General features: G+C 34.2%; 1 protein-coding gene across 1 annotated transcript in view; it reads right to left on the bottom strand.

Moving 5' to 3' along the window:
- Window positions 1-11,284, bottom strand: part of LOC132295150 (DNA-directed RNA polymerase V subunit 1) — a 47,412-nt gene extending 36,128 nt beyond the window's left edge. The window contains exons 1-8 of the mRNA XM_059793286.1: window positions 11,124-11,284; window positions 10,186-10,294; window positions 9,449-9,575; window positions 9,184-9,299; window positions 7,504-7,551; window positions 1,514-1,681; window positions 486-644; window positions 235-390 (exon numbers count right to left, since the gene is read on the bottom strand). Coding sequence (XP_059649269.1) covers window positions 235-390; window positions 486-644; window positions 1,514-1,681; window positions 7,504-7,551; window positions 9,184-9,299; window positions 9,449-9,575; window positions 10,186-10,266 — 855 coding nt within the window. The 5' untranslated portion in view covers window positions 10,267-10,294; window positions 11,124-11,284. The remainder of the gene's footprint in view (window positions 1-234; window positions 391-485; window positions 645-1,513; window positions 1,682-7,503; window positions 7,552-9,183; window positions 9,300-9,448; window positions 9,576-10,185; window positions 10,295-11,123) is intronic.
- Between the last annotated feature and the right edge of the window lie 638 nt (window positions 11,285-11,922).

Here is an 11,922-nt window from a genome sequence, read left to right as displayed (position 1 = left end):
AGGTCAGGGGTTCTAACCTCAGTGGAGGCAGTGTGTGTGAGTCCCAACTAGGAAAAAAAAAATTGAAACCAAGCAGCATATCCAATCCCACTCCCTTGAAAAACAAAAAATAAATGAAAATGATAGCCAGAATAATTAGGTAATGCAATCTCTTTCAACTAGTCAAAACTTGTTTGTGATTCTAAACATCATCTGGAAAAAAATTAAATCAAAAAATCAAAGTCATATAAGTACCTTGGCAGTGCCCCTAACTTGAAGATACTGTGCAACTGCTGCTTGCAAGTCATTTGCTTCAACTTCATGAGATTCGAAATTTGGAGTCCCGGACCTTGAATTTTTGATGATCTCGACTTGCTTCAACACTTTCTTAAGCATCATTGTGGAAAGATCCTGGAAAGAAACGGGAAAACTTTGCTTACTCCCAATCTAACAACTAAAGACAATAGATTTAAGCCCCCGAGTCAGATTTGACAAGAATGCCTAACCGAAGACATGACGCTAATTCCATCTGAAACGTCTGGCACTGACAAACAGTTCGGGGGTACTGGCAAATATTGCACAATATATCCATGTTGGGGGAAGTACCCCTTCCCAGCAAGCTTTTTTCTAGTCTCCTCGGGAATTTTTTTAAGAATTGCCATCACCTGTATTGTAGAAAATAAAAAATAGAGAAAAATCAAGCATAAGATTTGAAACAAAAGAAAGATAAGGAAAAAAAACATCATGTATCCATAAGAAACTTGGGGTATCAGCAATAATTTTAAAATAAATCAAAAGTTACAAAGAGACAATAAAATGGAAACTCCAAGTCCAAAACCCCATTAAATTGAAACTAAAATGGTAAATTCACACCAGATTAAACAAAATAAATGACGATATCATACCAAAGCATTTTCTTGGATACAGATTCTAATGACAAGATTTATCTTTAAAATTGAAACATTTTACAGCTGAAATATTAACTCATTCAACATGATGTCTTCTAATTAAAATAGGCAGATAACTCCAAAGAGTGGTTAGAAGCATAAACCACTCCTTGGAAAAATAAGTCCATCCAAAAAGAAACCCAATGAATAATATGCCTATTAACAAACAGAGAAAACCAACAGAGACGAAAAGAAAATCAACCTTTAAAGTCTGATATGCTTCAATTTGGGGAAACTTAATGCTGGGCCACGATGCCCTTCAAACGGACCTCAAGGAGGGGGGGAAGGAAGAAAAGAAACTATCCAATCACATAAAGTTCTAAGAAGCATCCTCTACAAATTAGCTATTGTCTTCATGCCAAAGGATATTCTCATGCATATATTGGAATTTTTCAACAGAAACTATCAGAAGTGGCATGCTCAGGCTTTTTGGATATGCATTTGAGTATGTCGGTTTTGTTGCCTAGTTACAATGAGGCAACAGGCCATATATCTAAACAAGAAGCAGCCTAGGCCTAGTAAATAATGTAATTCACAATGTCATCATTACCTAATAAGGTAATATAAGAGCACAGAGGAAGCCAAACCTCATAAGGAAGCAATGGTCGACGATGGTCATCACCATAGCGAAAACCATATCTTTCCAAAAAATTCCAAAATCCATCCTGGAGTCTCGACCTAGTTGGTAGTTTCAGCTCCAAGTAAAAAGCACCATCATTCGCTTTAACCTCATTGATAGAAATTTGTGAAGCCTCCTACAAAATAATAAAATAATCAGCCATACAAATAGTTAAACTGCCTTGAATGCCTTCTTTCATCTTGTTATCAACCGGCGCCAGCTCTAAATTTTTAGAAGTGTTCATTTCTCAAGCAACTAAAAAACCAAATATATCAGAATTATAGTCTTTATAAAATAATTATTTCAAGATACGATTTAACTACATTCCCAAACCTAGTTGTGGCTACTAGTGTTGGGATTGTATGCCGTCAACAAGCCAATCTTGCATTAGACGTTTTCACTTAGGGAATGACATTATTATTCATTGCCATTTACTCACATTATGGGTAGTTATGCATTAATAAACCCATGAGGTTGATAAAGCCCTTTAAAATACTAAAGGATGATTTAGGTGCATAGAGTAAAACTCATGTAAAAGAGCTAGAAATCATCAAATTGTTGTATTCTGAAAAATAACAGTTAATGACATAATTGAGCATTCTACCATACTGATATCTATGAGATAAGTTGGCTTATTTAGTCATTTGATGGAACACTCGGGTTTGATGTGTTTACACATTTGAAATGCATTGAACCATATTGTTGATAAGAATAGATAATATAAAATAGTTAATGAATGATTTTTCTTGAAATTTTACACTTGAAATTTTACAAAAATCTCTTATTCCGGAGAATATAATGGACTCTTATCTCTAATCTGAATTGTATTAAATTTTCAATGAGTGAGATCTTTAATAAAAAAACTTAAAAAAAATTTTAGCAAAGAGTTCGCTAAAATGGTTTTTGTTATATATGAACTCAAACATAGTATTATTTGTCATCATCTTTGGAGAAAAGATTAATATGATTAAAGGTGATAAATCAAATAACCAAAGTGGCTAGAAGTTAGTCACAAAGCGTACATTAAATCCTTTTTGAATCCCTAAAGCTAATTTACATGGAAGGGCTTATTTGCAATTTTTTAGCAATGTTGGAGATTCATAGTAATTATCATATTCTTGGAGTGCAATTATCTTACTTGATAATTAATGGGGCTATCAAGGTTAACAGTTAACTAGAATGGGGCTATCAGGGTTAAGAGTTAACTGGAAGTTAGTCACAGAGCGTACATTAAATCCTTTTTGAATCCCTAAAGCTAATTTAAATGGAAGGGCTTATTTGCAATTTTTTAGCAATGTTGGAGATTCATAGTAATTATCCTATTCCTGGAGTTCAATTATCTTACTTGATAATTAATGGGGCTATCAGGGTTAAGAGTTAACTAGAAAGCAACATTGGACCCATTAGAAAAAAGATTAGAGCAGGCCTCAGGTATCCCACTCCTAGCAGGAAGCATTTACTAGTTCTTTTTGCGAAGAGAAGAAGCAGAAACCCTGGCTGCCATTAGTTCTCCTCTGCCACTCTTTCTCTCTCTATCCTGCTCTCTTTAAGCTTCCTTGCTGAAGACCTCAAGTTGGAGAGCCAATTCTCTATTTAAGAGGAATCTGAAGGGGCATAAAGGGGATAATTTTAAAGATATCTGAAGCAAAATTCATCATATATGTCAAGCAATGACAATTTTTGAATTATTTAATCTAATCATAGGGCGGTTGCTTGACTTGTTTCGTGTTGGTACCCATAAATGGGAGGTGTAGGATTCAAGTCACATTTAATCTAATCATCAGGTGGTTTGTACAAAGTACTGAAGGAAGATCAGAAATTTTCTTTTAAATTGCTTGCTTCCATGACTTGATATTTCGAACAACTAGAAAGTGGAAGCATGGTTGAAATAATGTTGCCTATAAAAAATGATCTTTCTTTTTTTACAAATATTTTTTGCATCACTTACCAAATATAAGTGATGCAAATAATATTTTTTGCATAAGTTCTTCAAATATAAGAAAATAATATCCGTCCACAACAACTAAGAGAACATTCTCCAAATATAAACGAATATTCTCACCTAAGAGTGTGGGCGTGCAACACAAACTTGTCTAAAATGATTATAATGTTCAGATAAAATACACATATACATACATATAAATTCACATTTGGAACTTCGAAATGCAAAGATTATTATATCTTAAACTGAAAGTTCTTAGAATTAAACTAATATATCTTAAAATGACATTTCTTATAATTTATCTTTGACTCTTTTTCTTTTCTTTTCTTTTCTTTTCTTTTTTTTTTTTTTTTGGGTGGGGGGGAGAGGGAGTAAATTACAATAACCTCCTTTGAGATTTGGCATAATTACAAAACCTCCCCTCGTTTTTCAAAATTAATATTGACTTCCCCTGTTATAACCAACTTCATTAAATATCATTGACGGAGAATGTAAAATTAACTTTTTTATCTCTCCCTGAAATTATCTAGTCTCTCTCTACCAAACAAATTTAAGATTTGCACAAGCAATCTTCTTTTCCGGTGTTTCCAACAAATGAGATAATCTGGTCAATCTTCTTTTCCTATGAAGTAAGTGCTTCTGGTCACATTAGTATGGACATGGACAGTGATGGAGGAAGCAATTTTCACCCTTGATTTTGTCACTGGATATATAATACATCCCATGACAAATATATAAGTACTGGTGGTTAGAAGCAATACTACTTGGAGTATGCCAAGAGCAAAAACAAGATTAGCAATACATGATATCTTTTGATAGTCAAATGGTTAGATCCACCATTAATCATATATGGTTAGTCAAACTGGCCACGTTTCCTTTGGTACAAAAGTGAAAAGGTCGCAAACAAAGGAGACCATAGGTCCGATAGCGATCCGGTCCTAGCAAATCTGCTGACAATTTGGGATTACCCCGATTACTTAGATTGCCCAGAGACAACAGTTTTCTTCATCCTCCAGCTTTATAGAGATGAAGGCAACAATCTTCACCATCCGTATTTCCTATATAGCCACCTACTAAGAAGCACGGATATGGGAATGGGACACGGATACGACACGACACAAACACTCAAATCGTAATAAAGAGTTAAGATAAGGACATGGCGATGAATAAATATATCTTTTATCTTTTTATATCTATGGTCCTCTATTTAAGAATAATATTATTTGTCATCAACCTTACAATGAAAAAATCACTAATCATAATACATAATGAGTTATAAATATATTTAATTTATCGTTTAATGAACTAAATCTACTTCATAACAACAACAATAGTTGTTCTTTAAACAAATAAATAAAAGAAGACATGCTCGAGTCTGCTGGTTAGAAATTAGGGCTTTTTTAAGGTTGAAAATGGTTGTTTTCAACGCGCGGCTGTTACACGGTTTTTAATTTTATGCGAGAGTGAATTCACGCCACTCATCTCTCTATTTAATGATCTGACGTGTGGCAGATGAGTGGTCATTTTTACTGCCATGTTTTCTTTGTTTCTGTCACATAGGGCCCAGTGCAGTTACTTTTTTTTATTGGACCCAGTGCATTTACTTTTTGACTTTTCTTACTTTTAAATTTGCTTCGTATATTTTTTACTCTTAGGAAACTTGCATACTTTTCTTAGTAGTATTTAAAAAACAATATATATAGAGCCTTGTGCAGTTACTTTTTACTTTTACATTTACTATACTTTTCTTGTAAAAAACCATCTACCTTACCAACCAAATGACAAGGATATCTCTCTTTTTTTCTTTTTCTTTTTTTGTAGAGAGAGAGTAGGACATAATGTCTATACTTGAGAGACTTAGATAAATAGGTTATACTTTTATTATTGTATAATATATATATATATATATATACATATATATATATATATATATATATATATTTTTGATAAGTATTATCATTGTGTGTGTATATATATTTTTTTTTTGATAAGTATTATCATTGTATAATAATTAAGACATGTCCAAGTGTCCGTGTCCAAATTTTGGACACTTTTTAGCTGAGTCCCCGTATCCTATAATTTAAAAAATGATGGATCCGACCTCTAGACACATACCCGTGTCTGATACCCGTACCCGAGTCCGGGTAACATAGATACAAATATTGGGACTTTAGAATGAAGACGTGGGAAAGAAGCAAAAATGAATGAGATGGGCTGATAGGGGGGAAAAGGGGGGGAAAAAAGAGAAAAACAAAGATGGTCAGTGTAATTTACCCCTTTCCTTTATAACTAGCACTCATCTTCAAACTTACCAAATAAGAAGTTGGCTAAGTGCGCAAAACGTTATGCGGAATATAAGATCTTTCAACGGGGAGGAATCTTCCATTGGGGCTTTGAAATTTCTAATCATTAGTTCTCTTTTTGGTTGGGTGATGGGGAGAAATTGTCAATCTTTAGAGGAGTTTGTTGATTTTTTGGGTTCCTTTCTTTGGCTTCGGCCTTTGTATAGTTTCCGGGATGCGTTCCCCATTTGAACGCTTTTTATTATATTCTCACTTATCAATAAAAAAAGGACAACTAAAAGTGAAAATGAGAATACCAACCAGTATTTTTTATATCCATAACCTATTCATAACAACTACTGAAATTAACAATGACAATAACAACAATAAAGCTAATAATAATAACTGAGAATTGAGAACTGAAAGCAAAATAAGACATCACCTACTCAAAAACAACCTAGGGCGTTGAGTTTGAATTGAATCAAACATTTGGTTCTCCATGCACCCGGAAAGTTTAAATCCCATGCTTGGATATTGAGTTTGAGAAACGTTACCACTTGTTACCTCCACAAGGAACACGTACTGTGCCTTATCCTGCATATGAATTATGCAGGTCAAAGAGAAACAAGCAGTGCAGCACCTTTCCTTCCTTGCTCTCTCCGCCTTCCCTTCCCAAGCACACACACCCTCTCCTGGATACACACTATAACCATCCTTTCTACTACAGGTACTTCCTATCTAAAATATTGGTGAACTGTATTATGCCATGGGATATAGCACCTTTACCAATTCAAATACCTTGACTCTTAGTCACAAAGTGAAGTGATTTAATTTGTGCATATTTATTATCTGGTGATACCGAAGGAGAGAAACAGTGAAAGAATCTTATAATATGAATTATCCAGCAGTGGACCAACGCTTAATCCTATCACAAAGATCTTGGATAACAAAAGAAATCAAAATGCATTAATGCTGACACAGTTAGACATCAATTCAAGCATGTAGCCTTCCCCGACCAAGACAAGTTTAGTGACAATCGGAGCTGCCTTCCAAATGGTAAGCTCAAGATAAAAATTGATGGGTGATTTTCATTTGCTTTTCTTTCCTGGAAAGCATGAGGGCAAGCGAAGATGGACTTTTCTACTATCAAGCTATTAAATCTGCGTGGAGGTATTGAATTATTTAATATATAATTTATATAAGCTTAATTTGTGCTAGAGAACCACTACCAGTATAATCACAACCACACGTCTTAAAAGAGCTCGTCTTAAAAATCGAGTTTCTTTTTTCTGATAAAAATATAAAGATCTAATTCATCAAATAAATATGTCATTCTCTGGATCCCCAGAGGCCCAGACCAGCCAACTTAAAAGTGGCTTACTTGGCAGAACATTGAAATTCGAATCCTTCGTAAACTTTATGCCATCCTAATACCCCTCCCCTTTATTTTTCATTTTCTCTCTTGGCTTCTTTCGGATTATGTATCTCTTTTCTTCTTTCTCTTTATAGATCTCCACCATATATAATCCCTCGACTTAGGAATATATATGCACATCTTCAAGAGAGAGAGAGAGAGAGAGAGCAAAAAAACCCAACGGGACAAATTAACCAAAAATATGAATTAATAGTAAAAGGGATCAAATGAGTAGTACCAAATGAGCAGAAAGTACAACTCATTTGTAGACAATCAAAATGTCACATTTATAGCAATCATTTTGACAGTTAGAAACTCACCTCACAGCAAGAGGACAGCGCTCTTTCAAGCAGACCAATGTTCTTTACCTGAAACTCAAAGTGTAAACCCATTAAGACAAAGCATATGGAACACAAGCAAAGGAATTATAGCACGTCAGATACAAAGTCAAATAGAATTAATCTGAGGAATAAAGAAAGAACTGAACTCAAACAGCTATCAGAAGTATAAATACACTCACTATTTTATCAACTTTTTATTGTGAAAATAGATAAGGATAGTATAAATAATAACACAATCCGTTGTAATCTCAGAGGATTTTACATTTGTATTTTGATATAACACAACTAAGGGTCTACCCCCTTAATTTAGAAAGCAGGAAAGCCTGTGCCGATAATTCACAAGATTTATGCATGAAAATAAACTTCACAAAGAAATGACGAAATAATTACATGTATCACAAAATGGAACGGTAATTTATCAATTTAAGAAATGAAAAGGTTTTGAAGGACCGAAGAAACACTCAAATACATCTTAAGAATAGCACGAACCTTACACGAACCCCTTCGAATCTGAGGGAGACAGAAATGAGAAAATCACCATCCTTGCCTTTGTCCCATATAAATGGGGTCAGCAAAAATGAGAAAATAATAACTAAAAATCCCCATTACATCCCTTTGTTAAGGGACCAAGAGAGAGAGAAAGAGAACAAAAAGAGAAGATGCCAACACTCCAGAACCTCCTTTATATGTTTTGGATATTACGAAAACTGCATTATATATATAATATAACATAAAAATAAAATAAACAGTATTATTTTTTTTCATAAAAAGAAAGTAAGAGCTTGTGAGTAACTTTTTCTAAAAAGAATAGACTGACTTCCATGATATTTTTGTACTTAGATATTTTTGTGTTGGCAACGTCCGAGCATGCATAACTTGTACAACTACCATGCAAATTGAATTTGCCTACTCCGGAATGTTATTTCTATGGAATTCCTTCATTTATTAGGAATAGAAAATAAAATTCAGCACAAGTTTAGAAAAATCTATCCCATACTTCTGAGTGTTTTCAAAGGCTTACCTAATGTGTCAGGAAAATATCATGAGCCGATGACAGTGTTTCTAGTTCATAATTTTCATATGATATTCCCATGTCTAAGCATGACAATTCATCTCGCATTGTCAACACGTAGAAACCTTGGGGCAGATGGGCAACTGAATACAAGCAAGCCCTTTTTCAAAAAATTCACAAGGTATTTCAGCAAAAAGACAAGGCTGCTCAGTTCTTCATGCCCCTTGCCATCAGGAACACATAGGAGAGTAACAGATTCATTAATTAGTGTAAAAGTAAAATCCATTGAAAAAATTAAGAATCTTTGAAAATACAGTGAAATGAGACGTGTGTGCTGACCACTTTGACAAACTATGCATTCTACAAGAGCTTAGAACCAAGTGCAACTATCTTGACCCAATCAACATAAAAAATTCCAGGTTCAAGCTTCAGCACTATCAGAGTGGTGAAAACATGTAACAATTCCTTTTGTCTATCCACTCAAAAGGGTACTATTCAAATTACAAGAGTAAAAATACAAGGCACGCCTTCTGAACATCTTATCTTCTAGGCCAAACCAAGAAATGGCATGCCTGTAACTACCAACTCTTTGAGGCAACAACCAAATGCTACTCCGCAAACAAAATAAAAACTAATAGGATGTATACCTTCCTGTTTTTTATCTTCAAACACTTTAAGCATAACATGCTTAACATCCGTTTCAATTCCCCAATATGAGAAGGATGATATATTGGAATCGGTAACTCAATATATCCAAAGTGGCCTGAAAGGAAAAAACCAAGAACTTTAGCAGTAATTCCTCAAAAGCATAAAAAGGTTATAATCATCTGTTCCACATACCTTTTTTCATTAAGATAAGAACTCAATCCTTTTACAAAATGACAAGGCAAAAAAGATGAAATTCTTACACACCTTCACATTGCCCTGGCTCAGCAGTACCACAAGATTCACATTTACCAGATTCAAGGGGCAGACCAAGAAAAGGATTTGAAAGCTGACTAGCATGGCTAATTGGCAAGTCGCTGTTGGAAGATGTACACTATAACAGAAAAAAGAACAAGGAAAAAAAGGGAATCATATGAATTTGTCAGTCAACTAAATCAGAACTAGGCATAAGATTCAAAACCATACTTTTAAATTTTAGCAGGCAAAACTTTAAGAACCTCTTCTCAATCGGAAGTGTTTTACAGTTTTTATGATAGTTTAATCACGGATCACACACCAAGGGCTGTGGCCTAGTGGTATCTCCTCTCATTTCAAAGTGAAAGGTAGAGGTTTTGAGTCTCCCTAAGAGCATTGTGGGATTCATTCGACAGTACAAAATATATATATATATATATATATATATATATATATATATATATATATATATATATATTCATGGTGCACATAATAATTGAAGGCTGATATTTTCTTTCAGAAAGAAGTGCACAAAATTCTTATAGAATCTGAAAGAATTCTTTGAACTCAACTATTGTAATAATTCCCTTCCAGCAACAAGGAAACATAATAAAATCTTTTACCAAGAAAAAGGAAATTTAAGATATAAAAATTGTTGCTAAGCAGTACATCAACCAAATTCCACATCACCCTCTGGGAAAACCTAATTACACTTGCATAAAATGCAGAAATGACAATCTTGTACTTACAATTTCTATAGGTGTTGCCAAACCAAATCTGATTCCAGTCAATAACCCGTCTGAAAGAGTGCAAGAGGGGTTCTCTTCCATGGCTCTCACAGCATACCATAAATCAAAACTGAAGTAAAATGCCATTTGAGAATAAAAAACAGTTAAATATACATAAAAATTTGCTTAGACTTTATGAAAAGGGACTTCAAACTGGTTTACTTCAAAATGACATTCAAATTCAGTCAAAAGAACAACAAAAAATAAATAAATAACATAAAATAAAATAAAAATTTAACAAAAAGATCAGAAGGTATCCTTAAGTTTTGCAAGATTCTGGTTCATGGGAATGCATAAGCAACACCAAACCCTATGTTTTCTCATTTTCCATAGAGAATCACATGTTATTTCTTTTACAAGAAAAAGATAAAAATAAAAAATAAAAATAAAAATTCCCGAAAAACATTAGGCTCAGTTTCCCCCAAATAATAAAAACCCTCTTATTTAAACTCGTGATTTCACTTCTTTCCCAAATTTTCACGGCAACCAAACGGACCACATTTTGACCCAAGTATAAGAATGGTCAACATTGCAACCTCATGCACAAAACAACATGCAAATACATAAAACCACCAAAAATCAAACAACAACACATACCAAAACGCTAGTTTATACAGATGAACAAACTATTAAGAAAAGAAGTCAAGAGACCCACTTAGCAACCACCACCAAATTAGATATATATACACATACATATAGAGAGAGAAACGCTGTAGCCCAGTAAAACCCTAATTTAACAGAAAATAACCATATATATCGATTCAAAACAACAAATGCGAACAACCTCAACCTGAAGTTAAAATGGAGAGAGAAACCCAAAAAATACCCAAAACGAGAAACCCTTTTCCAATTGAATAAACCCTTCGAGGAAATGTGAGAGAATGGCTCGAGACCACTACCTTTGTAGAGAGAGAAACAGTGACCCCTCCGACTTCCGGCCTTCAAGTCCGTCCTCTGTAGAGAGAGAAAGTAGAGAGAGAGACAGCAGAGAGTAGAGAGAGAAAATGGGTTCTTTTAGCTGTGCATGGAATGAGTGTGAGTGGTCACTTAATTTGTTTTTGGGTGCGTACCACTGAGACTCAGAGAGGTGTTGTTTGGGTTTTAACTTTAGGAACCGTACGGTTCTGAGATGATCAGACGGTTCTGAGGCATTGCATCGGCATATGTGGAAGGATTGGACGGCTCTCAGGTGATTCATAGGTGTGAAAGGATCGAACGGTTGCGAGGCGATGGATCTGGAGGATCAGACGGTGTTGCTTGACCACGTGGATCAAGGAATAATTAAATTTGGGGAGGGTAAAATAGGAATAACATTTATTTTTCTGAAACAGAGAGACATTTGGTGAAAACAATTTAAGCAACCCGCCTCGACGGTCTAAATTTAACCATGGTTGACTATTATCTCAGCCGTTTATCTGTTGGATATTGGGCCCCATTTGACATCGGCAGTGCGGATGCTGTCAATTTGTACAATCGGATTGTTCCTTGCAAAAGAAACATTTAAATAAAGTTCAGACTACTAACCAAAACAAAAATGAGACGTCAAACCAGTTTAGTTCAGCCTGATCCATTATGTGAATCTCTACTAATTTAATTTCTAATACATTTTTATTTTATAAAAAAAAAAAAAAAAATTAGTTATAAGTGAAATTACATTAATTTTAATGGTCTAAAAATTAATACGAATTGAGACTAACT

Source organism: Cornus florida, unplaced genomic scaffold (genome assembly GCF_030987335.1).
Source record: "Cornus florida cultivar Cherokee Brave unplaced genomic scaffold, ASM3098733v1 CherokeeBrave_3.0.0_Hap2_Chr02, whole genome shotgun sequence".
NCBI classification, from domain to species: Eukaryota; Viridiplantae; Streptophyta; class Magnoliopsida; order Cornales; family Cornaceae; genus Cornus; species Cornus florida.
The sequence above is the reverse complement of the archived record's forward strand: the minus strand, read 5'-3'. Positions and strand labels throughout refer to the sequence as shown.